The 17,685-nt window shown below is 43.0% G+C and overlaps 1 protein-coding gene across 4 annotated transcripts in view; it reads right to left on the reverse strand.

The window, feature by feature from the left end:
* LOC139542337 (pleckstrin homology domain-containing family G member 5-like) overlaps positions 1-16,878 on the reverse strand; it is a 78,129-nt gene extending 61,251 nt beyond the window's left edge. For 2 of the 4 annotated variants that reach the window (XM_071347628.1, XM_071347629.1), the window contains exon 1: positions 16,068-16,878. In XM_071347628.1, coding sequence (XP_071203729.1) covers positions 16,068-16,152 — 85 coding nt within the window. In that variant the 5' untranslated portion in view covers positions 16,153-16,878. The remainder of the gene's footprint in view (positions 1-16,067) is intronic. The other 2 variants (XM_071347630.1, XM_071347627.1) reach the window with 1 other exon arrangement.
* Between the last annotated feature and the right edge of the window lie 807 nt (positions 16,879-17,685).

Raw genomic sequence — 17,685 nt, forward strand, 5'->3', positions numbered from 1 at the left:
AATGATTTAATTTGTAAACGTAAATATATTCAAAATACATTCATCCCTAACCAAAGACACCAGTACATCAGCTACCCCACTATTCATAGGATGTGCCGCAAAAAAAAGGGTGCGATTGTGTGTTCATTCCCGCAGAGAAAATTGCTATCAGACATGCAATTTAAAAAGTCCATCTTGAAACCACCAGTTAAGAGGGACAAACAACTGGTATTGCTTCCTTCAGCTTGTTGATATGAAGAATCATTTAATTGAAACGGCATGGCTGAAATTGCAGTGGGTCTACCCTCTGAAATCCTCGCAGAAATCAAAACACTCATTCTCAGAGTGAAAATACAGTTATTGTCAGGAGGGCTCTAATGTTCATAAACAGTCATTTGGGCGGGCGGGTGTGTGTGTGTGTGTGTGTGTTTGTTTATAGAGGAACACTCTCAGAGTTAAACATTACCTCCAACATCTACTAACTTAATGAAGCACCATGTGTATGACCTTAGACCTTGTAATTATCCACTCGTTTCTGAAGAGCAGGGAAGCCACAGGTCCAATTTAACAGGGTGTGGTTCTCTCCAAGAGCAGTAGAGAACGACGGTTTAGAATTAATAGTGACCATCGACTCATTTGAAATGCATTACCCAAAGCGTGGTAATTAAACAACTTTTTATGTGCCTCCATAATGAGACTGAACCAAAACGAAATGCTCAGCTGGACAGATTGAGCACAGAACAGGACCTATAGGACTCAAATCCACATATTAATGTGGATTGCTCCATTACTGAATTAATAGACTTAAAAATCAGGATGATCTGGCACAAAACTACAACTCTGATGAGAGAATCTGATAACAAACTGCATCGTAACACACAATAGCCTCTTCTATCAAATAGCGCATGTCCCATCTGACTGTAAGAGGTTGAGTATCTCTACCTCCCTGAGGGTAAAAGGCTGTCACTGTGCTACCTGTAACTTCAACCCCAGGTCCCCCAGTCACAGGTCTGGGTCTCTGAAGAACATCCCAGCTAAAACGAGGCTAATAGGGTCATTCCATTTGATTTCAAGTACTTTTTGACCGCACCCCTTTTGATTTGAATGCATCTTTCTATACATATTTGCCCATGGTAGAAGGGGTCAGAATATAACTTTTTGAACCTGAATGCCAAAACATTTTAGGAGATAGGAGGTGCTCAAAGTTTTGCATACCCCACCATGACAAATCCATGTAAAATATAAATGATGGATATAATTTAAAATCTTAAAAACAGGGTTGACAATTCTTGATTTAAAAAAAAAATTACTTTAACATAAATGATCTAAAAGCACGTAAACTTCTTAATTTTTTTTACATACGTTGTAGTTTAGACCCTATTTTACATCATCTGAGGTGTTTGTTTTGTGCCCACTATCAGATGAGACACAGCATGCTCTTGAATACAGGCTGGGTGTCATGTCCTGGCTGATACATGTACTAAAATGGGAATGGGCAATTCAATGGTAACAGAATGACACATACATTTTTGATGTATGCCAAAGAAAACCAACAATTGAAGTTAAACCATACAATGCACGGGGACCAATTTCAACAATTTCCACTGAAAATTGTACAAAAACACATTTATCAGGATGTAAAGTTTCATAAATTAATGATGATTAAATCCTCCTCAGTTTATGTGACCAAGTTTCCCCAAAAAACTGAGTACTATGCTGTCCAACCTTGTCAAACATACATTTTCAACGTCCATGGATGTCCGGTGCTCAATGGTTATGAGCTGAATATAACAGTATGCCAGTGGAAGTGAGGACAGAGCAGGTGACCGGACTGTGTGGTTGGTGACTACTATAAATTTCCCTTTTTAGCCAATTCAATTGTGGTCATTCTGTTACTGATTTTTCAGTCATTCTGTCAAAGATTTTGTGAGAGAATGACATGTTTTAAATCACTTCATAAATAATAATCAATTGGTATCAGTAAAAACACCAACTGGTAGGTCTACATTTACAGTGGGGGTTTTGTAACAGAATGACAATATTTCTTAAACTTACAGAAGGCAAATCAATTCTGAAAAAATAAACAAATGTTGATATTAGTTGTCAAGGGTATAAACTTCAACTTATGTTTTGATGCAATTCTAATACATTACGACTTTTTCCTGGTTGATGTTTACTAAGACCCGTTTTCCATCTGTTTGACCAGCAATCAAAGACTATACTTCTAAGATGGAAAATGGTTGAAAAATATATACAGTGCCAGTCAAAGGTTAGGACACAGCTACTCATTCAAGGGTTTTTCTTTATTTTTACAATTTTCTACATTGTAGAATAATAGTGAATGCACGAAAACCAGCTCACCCCAAACCATCTAAAATTTGGTTGAGGTCGGGTGATTGTGGAGGCCAGGTCATCTGATGCAGCACTCCATTACTATCCTTCTTGGTCAAATAGGCTTACACAGCCTGGAGGTGTGTTGGGTCATTGTCCTGTTGAAAAACAAATGATAGTCCCACTAAGCGCAAACCAGACGGGATGGCGTATCGCTGCAGAATGCTGTGGTAGCCATGCTGGTTAAGTGTGCCTTGAATTCTAAATAAATCACAGACAGACAGTGTCACCAGCAAAGCACCCCAACACCATTACACCTCCTCCTCCATGCTTAAATGGTGGGAACTACACGTGCGGAGATCATCTGTTCACTTACTCCGCGTCACACAAAGACACGGTGGTTGGAACCAAAAATCTCAAATTTGGACTCATCAGACCAAAGGGCAGATTTTTATTTTACCTTTATTCAACTAGGCAAGAGAGTTAAGAACAAATTCTTATTTAGAGTGTTGGCCTACACCAGCAAAAGCCGGAAAACGCTGGGTCAATTGTGTGCCACCCTATGGGATTCCCAATCATGGCCGGTTGTGATACAACCTGGATTCGAATCAGGGTGAGTAGTGACGCTTCTAGCACTGAGATGCAGTGCATTAGACCGTTGTGCAACTCAGGAGCCCAAATGCCCAACAGTCTAATGTCCATTGCTCGTGTTTCTTGGCCAAAGTAAGTCTTCTTCTTATTGGTGTCCTTTAGTAGTGGTTTCTTTGCAGCAATTTGACCATGAATGCCTGATTCATGCAGTCTTCTCTGAACAGTTGATATTGATATGTGTCTGTTGCTTGAACTCAGTGAAGCATTTATTTGGGCTGCAATTTCTGAGGCTGGTAACTCTAATGAACTTGTCCTCCACAGCAGAGGTAACTGTGGAGGTCCTCATGAGACCCAGTTTCATCATAGCTCGATGTTTTTTGCGACTGCACTTGAAATAACTTTCAAAGTTCTTGAAATGTTGCAGATTAAGACATGAAGGTCAGTCAAAGTAATGATGGCCTGTCATTTCTCTTTGCCATAATATGGACTTGGTCTTTAACCAAATAGGGATGTCTTCTGTATAGCACCCCTACCTTGTCACAACACAACTGATTGGCTCAAACGCATTAAGAAGGAAAGAAATTCCACAAATTAACTCTTAACAAGGCACACCTGTTAATTGAAATGCATTCCAGGTGACTAACTCATGAAGCTGGTTGAGAGAATGCCAAGAGTGTGCAAAGCTGTCAAGGCAAAGGGTGGCTACTTTGAAGAATCTCAAATATATTTAGATTTGTTTAACACTTTCTTGGTTACTTCATTATATGTTATTTCATAGTTTTGATATATTCACTATTAATTTGGCCTGTTGTCCGGGCATCTGGCAGTCTCTATGGGGGTGCCACAGGGTTCAATTCTTGGGCCGACTCTTCTCTGTATACATCAATGATGTCGCTCTTGCTGCTGGTGAGTCTCTGATCCACCTCTACGCAGATGACACCATTCTGTATACTTCTGGCCCTTCTTTGGACACTGTGTTAACAACCCTCCAGACGAGCTTCAATGCCATACAACTCTCCTTCCGTGGCCTCCAACTGCTCTTAAATGCAAGTAAAACTAAATGCATGCTCTTCAACCGATCGCTGCCTGCACCTGCCCGCCCATCCAGCATCACTACTCTGGACGGTTCTGACTTAGAATATGTGGACAACTACAAATACCTAGGTGTCCGGTTAGACTGTAAACTCTCCTTCCAGACTCACATAAAACATCTCCAATCCAAAGTTAAATAGGAAGCCAAGTCTAGATTTTGCAACAAAGCATCTTTCACCCATGCTGCCAAACATACCCTCGTAAAACTGACCATCTTACCGATCTTCGACTTCGGCGATGTCATCTACAAATAGCTTCTAATACTCTACTCAGCAAACTGGATGCAGTCGATCACAGTGCCATCCGTTTTGTCACCAAAGCCCCATATACTACCCACCACTGCAACCTGTACACTCTCGTTGGCTGGCAATCGCTTCATACTCGTCGCCAAACCAACTGGCTCCAGGTCATCTACAAGACCCTGCTAGGTAAAGTCCCGCCTTATCTCAGCTCGCTGGTCACCATAGCAGCACGCGTTCCAGCAGGTACAGTGGGGAGAACAAGTATTTGATACACTGCCGATTTTGCAGGTTTTCCTACTTACAAAGCATGTAGAGGTCTGTAATTTTTATCATAGGTACACTTCAACTGTGAGAGATGGAATCTAAAACAAAAATCCAGAAAATCAAATTGTATGATTTTTAAGTAATTCATTTGCATCTCACAGTTGAAGTGTACCTACGATAAAAATTACAGATCTCTACATGCTTTGTAAGTAGGAAAACCTGCAAAATCGGCAGTGTATCAAATACTTGTTCTCCCCACTGTACCTGCTGGAACGCGTGCTACAGGTGGGTGCTACTATGGTGACCAGCGAGCTGAGATAAGGCGGGACTGTACCTAGCAGGGTCTTGTAGACGACCTGGAGCCAGTGGGTTTGGCGACGAGTATGAAGCGATTGCCAGCCAACGAGAGCATTGATCCCATTGATGCTGTTGACCCGGATCACTGGTTGCTGCAGAAAGAAGGGGGTAAGTGTAACCGGTGTGAAATGGGTAGCTAAACTCAGCAAAAAAAGAAACGTCCTCTCACTGTCAACTGCGTTTATTTTCAGCAAACTTAACGTGTATATTTGTATGAACATAACAAGATTCAACAACAGACATAAAATGAACAAGTTCCACAGACATGCGACTAACAGAAATGGAATAATGTGTCCCTGAACAAAGGAGGGGGGGGGTCAAAATCAAAAGTAACAGTCAGTAGTCAGTATCTGGTATCTCCTCATGGACTGCACCAGATTTGCCAGTTCTTGCTGTGAGATGTTACCCCACTCTTCCACCAAGGCACCTGCAAGTTCTCGGACATTTCTGGGGGGGGAATGGCCCTAGCCCTCACCCTCCGATCCAACAGGTCCCAGGCATGCACAGAATGAGCAGTATGGCATTATCATGCTGGAGGGTCTTGTTAGGATGAGCCTGCAGGAAGGGTACCACACGAGGGAGGAGGATGTCTTCCTTGTAACACACAGCATTGAGATTGCCTGCAATGATAACAAGCTCAGTCTGATGATGCTGTGACACACCGCCCCAGAGCATGAGGGACCCTCCACCTCCAAATCGATCCCGCTCCAGAGTACAGACCTCGGTGTAACGCTCATTCCTTCGACGATGAATGCGAATCCGACCATCACCCTGGTGAGACAAAACCGCGACTCGTCAGTGAAGAGCACTTTTTGCCAGTCCTGTCTGGTCCAGCGACGGTGGGTTTGTGCCCATAGGCGACGTTGTTGCCGGTGAGGACCTACCTTACAACAGGCCTACAAGCCCTCAGTCCAGCCTCTCTCAGCCTATTGCGGACAGTCTGAGCACTGATGGAGGGATTGTGCGTTCCTGGTGTAACTCGGGCAGTTGTTGTTGCCATCCTGTATCTGTCCCGCAGGTGTAATGTTCGGATGTACCAATCCTGTGCAGGTGTTGTTACACGTGGTCTGCCACTGCGAGGACGATCAGCTGTCCGTCCTGTCTCCATGTAGTGCTGTCTTAAGCGTCTCACAGTACGGACATTGCAATTTATTGCCCTGGCCACATCTGCAGTCCTCATGCCTCCTTGCAGCATGCCTAAGGCACGTTCACGCAGATGAGCAGGGACCCTGGCATCTTTCTTTGGGTGTTTTTCGGAGTCCATAGAAAGGCCTCTTTAGTGTCCTAAGTTTTCATAACTGTGACCTTAATTGCCTACCGTCTGTATGCTGTTAGTGTCTTAACGACCGTTCCACAGATGCATGTTCATTAATTGTTTATGGTTCATTGAACAAGCATGTTTAAACCCTTTACAATGAAGATCTGTGAAGTTATTTGGATTTTGATTAATTATCTTTGATAGACAGGGTCCTGAAAAAGGGACGTTTCTTTTTTTGCTGAATTTAGTTAGCGGTGCGTGCTAATAGCGTTTCAAATAAGTGACGTCACTCGCTCTGAGACCTTGAAGTAGGTGTTTCCCCCGCGGATTTTGTGGAGCGATGGGTAACGATGCTTCGAGGGTGACTTGTCGATGTGTGAAGAGCGTCCCTGGTTCAAGCCCAGGTTGGGGCGAGGAGAGGGACGGAAGCAATACTGTTACAAAGTCTGATCCCATATCCTACACCTCCCCTTTACCTTTTATATGACTCTCCTGGGGAAACGGTTAGAGGCCTGAGGAATACTTATGTCTCCTTTATGCTCATCGTCTGTGCAACATGAAACAGCGGATGGATTATAATTACTTACAATGTATGACATATCCTTCACATTTACTGGTGCCATCACACTGGCCAGCTAATTCAACTATTTGGGTGATGAACGGGTGTACACCGCAATAGTGTTGCAAATATAGAGTAATCTTGGGCTAGGGTTTCAATTATTTACATTGGACATACTATGGTTACACATATGGTTAACACATCTTTACCATACTATAATTTCTGCAGCCTTGAAAGGCAGGCATCAACATGGCCGAACGAGAGGCTGCCAGCAATTTATAGAAATCGCTTTCTATGGGTCCAAACCTTTTTTCTATGAATACAAAAATCGCTTTCTACCGTGATAACTTTTTTTCTGTGTGAGAACTTGACTTTTGGAACTGATTTGATGTCAAGAAAAAGACAAGTGACCTATGCGCTTCCAAATATGGAGTTGCAGGCTTGCCATATCTGTCATGCGTATCTCTCTCCTATGTGAAAATCTTTATGGCAGTAATTTAACTTAAAGCCCTCAATTTACAAATACATATCAAAAGGTGTTTGTGGATAGTGAATTGCATTTGTGGATTGGTAATTTACATTTTTGGGAAAGTGATTTACAGTTGTGGATCGGTGATTTACATTTGTGAATACATTTAGCATGATATTGATCTCATAGTACCCGTCTTGACTGAATCAACTTGGAAAAAGCTAGTTACACTAGCTAATGTTAGCTAATTGAGGCTGCAGTGCATGCGCTCTCATCCTAGTTACAAATAACTCCATTCAGAATATTAAGTAGCAGCCTATTGTTGTAGTCTATATCCTTCTCATTTTAATTAACTTTTAATTCAGTCATTTTAATTCCATCTGCCATTGATTAGAGTCGCATACATTTTGACACACACGGAGGCTCTCTGACTGTAGCCTATTGCCGCTTTGACGACTTATGATTGGCCAACAACAAGCTACATGCGCCACGAGAGACATTATAAAAATGTCTCTCTCAACTGCAGCTGTCGCGTTTGGCTCTGTACAGGCCCTTCCAGACAAGTCAGTTAAAATGACACATACCCGAGACAATCATATCAGATCTGACCCAGACCTGTGACATTATTTAGAATTCTGGATCCGGACCCGCTCAGGTACCAGATCGAGTCTCGGGTGTTCCGGTACCAGTGAATCCGAGAAGACCTCTACATGGGTATGCAAAATGGGGCAACTTTGAGTACCTCCATCTCCTAAATGTTTGGCATTCAGTTCCAAAAAGTAACTTTCTGACAACTTCTACCACAGGCAAATATGTATGGCAAGTTTTGTTCAAATAAATGGGGTCCGGTCAAAAAGTGATTGAAATCAAATGTAACGACCCAATAGCCCCACAATCCGGGTGAGACCTGACAACAGAACAACGACAGAACAACGTAATCATTTTTGGTTGCCCTGGCCTCCCATGTGTTTTAAAGAGCCCTTTGTAAAAGAGTGTGGGATGATGGGGGAAAAATATGTGCGAGGGCTGAGGGAGAAGGAGGGGGGAATGACCTCCAGCTGTGAGAGCAGGTTTATGTCTATGACTTCATTGGTGGACATGACACATCTGGGAATGATAACACGTTCAGATGAAGCGAGGTAAAGGGCTGGTTTGCAGTGTAAAACCTTACCACCTTTGCCACAATACTTGGCAGGCAGGCTACATCAGTCATTTCATCAACATTGAATTGTTAATAAATAGTTTCATATGTTGTTTTTCATCACATTAGTGGGTGACTGTCAATGCACCTAGATGGCAATCTAAACGCATCAATTTCAACTGTCAAATCATTCTCCAGGGTTCCTCTACACAGACCTATGTTGAGGAAATGGACACACTGGTAGTCACATACTTTGGAGGCTCTGGAACAGATGGGTATCATGCAAAGATAAAGCAATGGGTTTAAACAGTCACAGTCACATACCCATGGTCAATCCATTTCTGCAGTGGAAGAAAAGAGGTTAAAAAAATAAGAAATAACAGAACAAAGCACCACAAGAAAAAAAAGACGGCGCCGGAGAGGATGGCTGATGTTGTTTGTATCTTATCTTTTAACTTGTTTTTGTACATAATGTTGCTGCTACTGTCTCTTATGACCAAAAATAACTTCTGGACATCAGAACAGCGATTACACACCACTAGGGTTGCACATTTTGGGGAATATTCAGAGGTGGAAATTTTCCGTTGGAATTAACAGGAATATATGGGAATTAACGGGAATATATGCTAATTAATATTAATACAATTTAAATGTAGATGTTTTTTGTATTGGATATATTTACCATGTCATATGGAGACAGACACATAAACCTTTTACCTTATCATAAGTAAACATAATTGCAAATGATTAAATCCTTCCAATATAAAAAAATAAATAAAAATGTAGTTACGAATTGAACTTTACTTAAATGAGTTGACTCTTCACATGGGATGATTTCACTGAACAACAAAAGGGAATATTGAATGATCCATCGCATCTTCCAAAAACATTTTCTGTAAAATGATAGTCTAGAAACTAAAGCTTTGGTTCTCTTACTCTCAGCCTTCCATGTCTTCTCCCTGGAACTCCTCAAATGTCCACCTCTTGAACATCAGACTCTGAGGCCTCATCTTCACTGTCACTTTCCAACCTTGTTGAGGATGGCTCGTTGTCAGGCTCAAAAAGCCTCAAATTTGCCCGGATAGCCACCAATTTTTCAACCCTTGTATTGGGTCAGCCTGTTGCATGCTTGTTCCCAAACAAGGACCAGTTAGGCTCTGAGGCGGCTGATGTTGGTGGGATTTGGAGGATGATGATGATGATGAGGCAACAGGGGAAAGAGCCTCAGATCCACAAAGTACCTTCCACCAGGTGGCTGATGAGATATGTTGGCACGACTGCCATATTGCATCTCCATCCCAAAGCCCTTGCTTGGAAGTGTACTTCGCCAGACTGCCAAGAACCTTGCCCTCATCCAGGCCAAGGTGCCGAGACACGGTAATGATGACACCATAGGCCTTGTTGATCTCTGCACCAGACAGGATGCTCCTGCCAGCATACTTGGGGTCCAACATGTACGCTGCGGCGTGTATGGACATCAGGCAGAAGTCTTCACACTTTTTGATGTATTTCAGAACTGCAGTTTCCTCAGCTTGGAGAAACAGTGAAGTGGGCAGGGCAGTACGGATTTCTTCTCTTACATCTGCAAGCAGTCTGAACATCAGACAGGATGGGACTGTCTCCCTCAATCCGTGCAATGGCTACTGCTATAGGTTTCAGGAGTTTCAGGCTGCTTACCACTCTCTCCCAAAATATCATATCAGCAGACTGTGATAAGGACATTTCTTGGAGAGACTCCTTCCCCTCCAGAAGATGATGACAACACCACCCCCACGGGTGTTGCTGGGCAGCTTCAATGTGATGCTTTTATTCTTCTCACTTTGCTTGGTGAGGTAGATTGCTGCTATAACTTGATGGCCCTTCACATACCTAACCATTTCCTTCACTCTCTTGTAGAGTGTATCCATTATTTTCAGTTCCATGATGTCATTGAGGAGCAGATTCAATGCATGAGCAGCACAGCCAATTGGTGTGATGTGAGGGTAGAACTCCTCCACTTTAGACCAAGCAACCTTCATGTTCGCAGTATTGTCTGTCAACAGTGCAAATACCTTCTGTGGTCCAAGGTCATTGATGACTGCCTTCAGCTCATCTGCAATGTCTGTTGTCCCTTGTGTCTGTGCTCTTGTAGAATACTGGTTGAGGGGTGAAGATGTAGTTAATTATTCCTTGCCCACGAACATTCGACCACCCATCAGAGATGATTGCAATACAGTCTGCTTTCTCTATGATTTGCTTGATCTTCACTTGAACTCTGTTGAACTCTGCATCCAGCAAATGAGTAGATAAAGCATGTCTGGTTGGAGGGGTGTATGCTAGGTGAAGAACATTCAGAAATCTCTTCCAATACACATTTCCAGTGAGCATCAGAGGTGAACCAGTTGCATACACAGCTCGAGCAAGACATTCATCAGCATTTCTCTGACTACGTTCCTCCATTGAGTTAAAAAAAAAATCTGATTCCAGGAGGACCATGAGCTGTTGCTATCGATAAGGTGTCTGATTAATAATTTTCACCTCGAATAGAAGTAGAGGGATTTTGTCAGAGGTTGCTTGTTGTGAGCGCTGAGGGAACTTTATGCACTTGGCCAGATGATTCTGCATCTTTGTTGCATTCTTCACATATGATTTGGCACAGTATTTGCAAATGTACACAGCTTTTCCTTCTACATTAGCTGCAGTGAAATGTCTCCACACATCAGATAGTGCCCGTGGCATTTTCCTGTAAAGATTAGAAAACAAATGGTAAAAAAAACAAATACAATTCCATGTACAGATACATAGTTAAGCAGTTCGATTAAACAACTCCTTTGTAAGATAAATGTTTTAAAATGAAACATGTATGGAAACAGGTGAATTTACACTCAGTTAGCAGGCTCAAACAAGCTAAAACCCACATGGACTAACTAGCAGAAATTGTTAACGAGTTAGAAATTATTTAAACACTTTTCTGTAGGGTACTATTTACTAGTTAACAAAAAAATCATGTCATAGCAAATATATTCATCCCACTCAGTATTGTAATCAGAACTTACCAGAAAGCATGTAGTCCTTGGCTCAGACAGTATAGTAGTGTGGGCTCAATAGCATCTCATTAGTGTGCAAGATCTTGAGAATCACCTGTACATGTGATGGAAGAATACACTGTGCTTGCAGAGGGTTGCAATTCCATTGAATTGGGGATAGTTTAACCAGAATATGCCACAAGACCAAGAATTGTCTTGTGTATCCCACAAAAAAAGGTTCACTGTTAAAAGCTAACTTTTTTGATGAATTTAAGCAAAATGCCCGAGGCAAGTAACACTGAAACATGCATGAGAGCATCAGCTCTTCCGGATGACTGGGTGATCACGCTCTCCGCAGCCGACGTGAGTAAGACCTTTAAAACAGGTTAACATTCACAAGGCCGCAATAACAGACGGATTACCAGGACGTGTACTCCAAGCATGCACTGACCAACTGGCAAGTGTCTTCACTGACATTTTCAACCTCTCCCTGTCTGAGTCTGTCATACCAACATGTTTCAAGCAGACCACCATAGTCCCTGTGCCCAAGAACACTAAAGTAACCTGCCTAAATGACTACCAACCCCAACCCCTCACACTCACATCTGTAGCCATGAGGTGCTTTGAAAGGCTGGTCATGGCTCACATCAACACCATTATCCCAGAAACCCTAGACCCACTCCAATTTACATACCACCCCAACAGATCCACAGATGATGCAATATCTATTGAACTCCACACTGCCCTTTCACACCTGGACAAAAGGAACACCTATGTGAGAATGCTATTCATTGACTACAGCTCAGCGTTCAACACCATAGTGCCCTCGAAGCTCATCACTAAGCTAAGGACCCTGGGACTAAACACCTCCCTCTGCAACTGGATCCTGGACTTCCTGACGGGCCACCCCCAGGTGGTAAGGGTAGGTAACAACACACCCGCCACGCTGATCCTCAACATGGGGGCTCCTCAGGGGTGCGTGCTCAGTCCCCTCCTGTACTCCCTGTTCACTCATGACTGCACGGCCAGGCACAACTCCAAGACCATCATTAAGTTTGCCGATGACACAACAGTGGTAAGCCTGGGGCCTCCCGGGTGGCGCAGTGGTCTAGGGCACTTCATCGCAGCGCTAGCTGTGCCACCAGAGACTCTGGGTTCGCGCCCAGGCTCTGTCGCAGCCGGCTGCGACCGGGAGATCCGTGGGGCGACGCACAATTGGCCTAGCGTCGTCCGGGTTAGGGAGGGTTTGGCCGGTAGGGATATCCTTGTCTCATCGCGCACCAGCGATTCCTGTGGCGGGCCGGGCGCAGCGCTAACCAAGGTCGCAAGGTGCACCGTGTTTACTCCGACACATTGGTGCGGCTGGCTTCCGGGTTGGATGCGCGCTGTGTTAAGAAGCAGTGGGGCTTGGTTGGGTTGTGTTTCGTAGGACGCATGGCTTTCGACCTTCGTCTCTCCCGAGCCCGTACGGGAGTTGTAGCGATGAGACAAGATAGTAACTACTAACAATTGGATACCACGAAATTGGGGAGAAAAAAAGAGGGTAAAATAAAAATAAAAAATTTAGGTGGTAAGCCTGATCACAGACAACGACGAGACAGCCTAAGGAGGAGGTCAGAGACCTGGCCGTGTGGTGCCAGGACAACAACCTCTCCCTCAACGTGATCAAGACATTGTGGACTACAGGAAAAGGAGGACCGAACACGGCCCCATTCTCATCGACTGGGATGAAGCAGGTTGGAGCAGGTTGAGACAGTTCCTTGGTGTCGACATCACCAACAAACTAACAAGGTCCAAGCACACCAAGACAGTCGTGAAGAGACATGACAAAACCTATTCCCCCTCTATTCCCCCTCTGAGGACCTATTTGGCATGGGTCCTCAGATCCTCAAAAGGTTTTGCAGCTGCACCATCGAGAGTATCCTGACGGGTTGCATCATTGCCTGGTATAGCAACTGCTCAGCCACCGACCACAAGGCACTACAGAGGGTAGTGCGTACGGCCCAGTACATCACCGGGGCCAAGCTTCCTGCCATCCAGGACCTCTATACCAGACGGTGTCAGAGGCAGGCCCTAAAAATTGTCAAAGACTCCAGCCACCCTAGTCATAGACTGTTCTCTTTGCTACCACATGGCAAGCGGTACCTGAGCGCCAAGTCTAGGTCCAAGAGGCTTCTAAACAGCTTCTACCCCCAAGCCATAAGCCTCCTGAACATCTAACCAAATGGCTTCCCAGACTATTTGCATTGCCCCCCCCCCCCCCTTCCACGCTGCTGCTACTCTCTGTTATTATCTATGCATTGTCACTTTAATAACTCTACCTACATGTACATATTACCTCGACTAACCGGTGCCCCCGCACATTGACTCTGCACAGGTACCCCTTGTATGTAGCCTCCCTATTGTTATTTTACTGCTGCTCTTAAAATTATTTGTTACTTTTATTTCTTATTCTTATATATTTGTGTTGCCATTTTTTAAAACTGCATTGTTGGTTGAAGGCTTGTAAGTAAGTATTTCACTATAAGGTCTACTACACCTGTTGTATTCGGAGCATGTGACAAATAAAATTTGATTTGAAGACCAGAGAGAGCAGCAGGAAGTGTCAGGAAAGTAAAAGGAGGAGAATAAAAAGGAAATCACTGGAGAAAAAGCGGAACAATAGACATACACGCATCCAAAGGAGGATCTTGAAACCAGAACGAGCCAATTGCCAGTGACCCCCAAACACACCAGACAAAGGAGACCAGACATCTGCTCCCAGATTACACCAGACAGTGTGTTTAAAAACAAGCTTAAAGGCCCAGTGCAGTCAAAACGTAATTTTCCTGTGTTCGATTTACACTCACCGGACAGTTTATTAGGTACACCCATCTAGTATTGGGTCGGACAACCCTTTGCCTCCAGAACAGCCTGAATCGTTGAGGCATGGATTCTACAAGGTGTCGGAAGCATTCCACAGGGATGTTAGTCCATGCTGACACGATGGCATCACACAGTTGCTGCAGATGGTACATTCATGCCGCGAACAGCCCTTTCCATCTCATCCCAAACTTGCTCTATTTGGTTTGGTACTTAATTGACACCCCAAAATTATTTGATATTGAGATAAAACGTTTGCATTGCTGCTAGCATACTAGTAGATAACGCTAGTTAGCATTGGCTCGCAAAACTATCTCTAACTCCCTTCATACTTAATGCAGAGACATACTAAATGTATCCATGAATTCATCGGACTCTGGGCAAGTAGATAAATGGATTCAATGCCAAAATCCCTAAGTATCCCTTTAAGTCCCATGGCGTGGAACCAGTGGAGGCTGCTGAGGGGAGGACGGCTCATAATAATGGCCAGAACCGAGCAAATGGAATGGCATCAAAAACAAGGAAACAATGTGTTTGATACCATTCCAACAATTTCACTCCAGCCGTTACCCTCGAGCCCATCCTCCACAATTAAGGTGCCACCAACCTCCTGTGCGTGGAACACTGACTTAACATCCAAATGTCCCCTCTAGGCTCTACATCGTACACTAACACCACACACTGTTGGTGACTTCACTTGTCAAGCAAACTACATTCAATCGCACACACAGGTATCATAATTATGTCACTTTGTCCATAATATTGTTTAGCCTGTATACATTCATAATTCTATCCATATTTAGCCATGTATATTTCTTGTTGCACTTGTCCACAGAGCGACCAGACAAGACATCTGGTACCAGATTAGACCAGTGTGTTTAAATGCAGAGGCTTAAGACCTGGAACACGGACGGACGGTTGAGACAACCGATTAGGCTACTCAACTTCAAACCCAGTCACCGTCAAATACTGGCTGTACATCCTATAGGACGAAAGGTGTACAAGAGGGCATTAGGAAAAAGAAGAATACTTGCATTGCGGTACTGTAATAATCAGCTTTTTGCAGAATCGTATAAATGAAAGAATATCTAGTAGACTTTGAAGTCATGAATGTTTTCCAATGCAAACGTAACCTGCTCGCTCTGAGGTGTGCTTGGGAGAAGGTGTGCTGGCAGGCCAAAACAAACATTTTGGGAAAATGCAATCAATAATATTAGAGAGAGATCTACAAACAGGTGAATCTAATTCCTCTTCTTTCAACAGCACTGTTTCCCAGTAGACTATCATCGTGGGTGATGTCAAGTCATCTTTAGCTCAAATCTAAGACCAAAATACTTCAGCCATCAGCCACCAACTGTGATGATTCCCTCTGGTCATTTGCCAAGGAAAGGCATCAACTTGGGGATGTGTTGGCTACTTGCCTCAATAAACTGGTGCTGGTCAACTCAAAACTGAACTGTGTCAAGCAAAGACTTGGTGCCATGGGTTCAAAGTTACAAGGTGTTCTTGTTTACCTAGGCTAAACCTACTTTGACTTTCTTGGCCAAAGCTCTATCAGAGTCTGGTCAAATGAATGTATTCTCAGACCAACTAAACAGCATCCATACTCTGTAAGCACTAGTCATACTTACTAGGGATATAATCTGTAAACGCACATATTTTACATCAATTATAATTAACATAAAACACGCTAATGGAGAACTCCTGACCAGTGCACGGAAATAATTCCACAAGGGAATAGCCTAGACGACTGTGAAAAATATCCAAGTGCATCTCAAATGGGCATAGCAGGCAAGGCCATCCTTTAACATCAAATAATTTGAGTACATGCATGAAACATCGAAGGATAATACATGTGATTATGAATGATTTATTTAAGAGCGAAGAGAAACGTGACTGAATATAGGATCTACTTACTGAGTCGTAGTCGGAGACCAAGCCAACTCCTTTGAGGTGACTTGTGCTGTAGAACTGAATTCATGGTCCACTTGCTTGGAACCATTTAGGTCCTATTCTTGGTTCTTATGCTGAAAATCCCCCAATATCAATGGTTGGTCATCTTCGTGTCTATTCTCAATGAATGGTGGTAGATTCCGATGGTCTTGTCTTGAAGTTTGAATCTAACTTGAATGTGCCATTTTATCACTCTCCGTTTCGCCTAGGTGGCATCATATTTATGATCGCTCCCGTAAACCACATAATATTGTTCTATATTGGAACGCTCGACGTTATTTGTAGATCAGTTTGAGAGCAAACATCCTGTTAAAAAACAATCCATTGAAATAATAATCCAACCTTTCGTGACTAACTAACCTGTCACACGATTGGCTGACTGGTGCAGAATATGTCTCATTCAGTAATAAACACCGCCTAATAAAAGGTCAATTCTCCAATATGGCAAATAGGACGCCGCTTTTTTTGTTTACTCCGCTATGCAGCAGTAACCTGTTGCTTCACAAAAAGCATTATCTTCGTCGTCCAGGTCCGAAATATCATATTTGCCCAATCATCACCGTAGCGTTAGTCCCTCCCTCTCACCCGCTCACGATACACTTTGTTTTAATCGCCGGTTATTGCATGGGTGAAGCACGCGGGCTTCTCTGTTGCAATTTTGGCCACTGACTTCTTCTTTAATGTGCAAAGCACATTAAAGTCGGAAACATAATTCCCCGCCAAGTATCGTCGTCTGTCCCTCCACTTTTCAACCATTAAAAGCCTTTTCCATTCATTCAGGCTACCTTCTTTTCTTTCCCTTTACAAGTTGGCATTATGTTGCAGCTAGGGGCGCCATAGTATGGAAGCCCATTATACTATCTCAAAATGTAAAGGTACTAAATCGATTTTTTTTGATACATAGGTGAAAATGTCGAGATACTAAGTCGACATGTTTTAGATACGGTTGAGTCAAAATTAGCAGAAACGAACAAAACATGTTTTTTTTTATAGTATACCATAATTATAGGAAATGTTTCTTCATTTGTAACTTTGTGCTGTGATTTCAGAGGTGGCACCACAAGTCCCAGAGTTGGGGAGAGAGTTGTTTTCCTGGTGCCCAGAGTTTTTCATGATCTGGTGACATTTAATAACCAACCTATATAAAATAAATCAGCTGTAAAACAGTTGTTTATGGGCTATGATGATTTGTTCTAATCAGGTCATATGTATAAAACAAATTTATCAAATCAAAGTTTGTAGAGTCACAAGCTTGACGTAGTCATTGCGAGATCGGAATATGGGATCAAATACTAAACTTTTGACCAAATGTAATACACTATAAGTGAAATGCTTACTTACTTACAAGCCCTCAACCAACAATGCAGTTTTAAGAAAATACAAAAAAAGTAAGAAATAAGAATAGCAAATAATTAATTAAAGAGCAGCAGTAAATAACAATAGCGGGGCTATATACAAGGGGTTCTGGTACAGAGTCAATGTGCGGGGGCACCAGTGTCGAGGTAATTGAGGTAATATGTACATGTAGGTAGAGTTATTAAAGTGACAATGCATAGATAATAATAGAGAGTAGCAGCAGTGT

Source organism: Salvelinus alpinus, chromosome 17 (genome assembly GCF_045679555.1).
Source record: "Salvelinus alpinus chromosome 17, SLU_Salpinus.1, whole genome shotgun sequence".
Classification (NCBI taxonomy): Eukaryota; Metazoa; Chordata; class Actinopteri; order Salmoniformes; family Salmonidae; genus Salvelinus; species Salvelinus alpinus.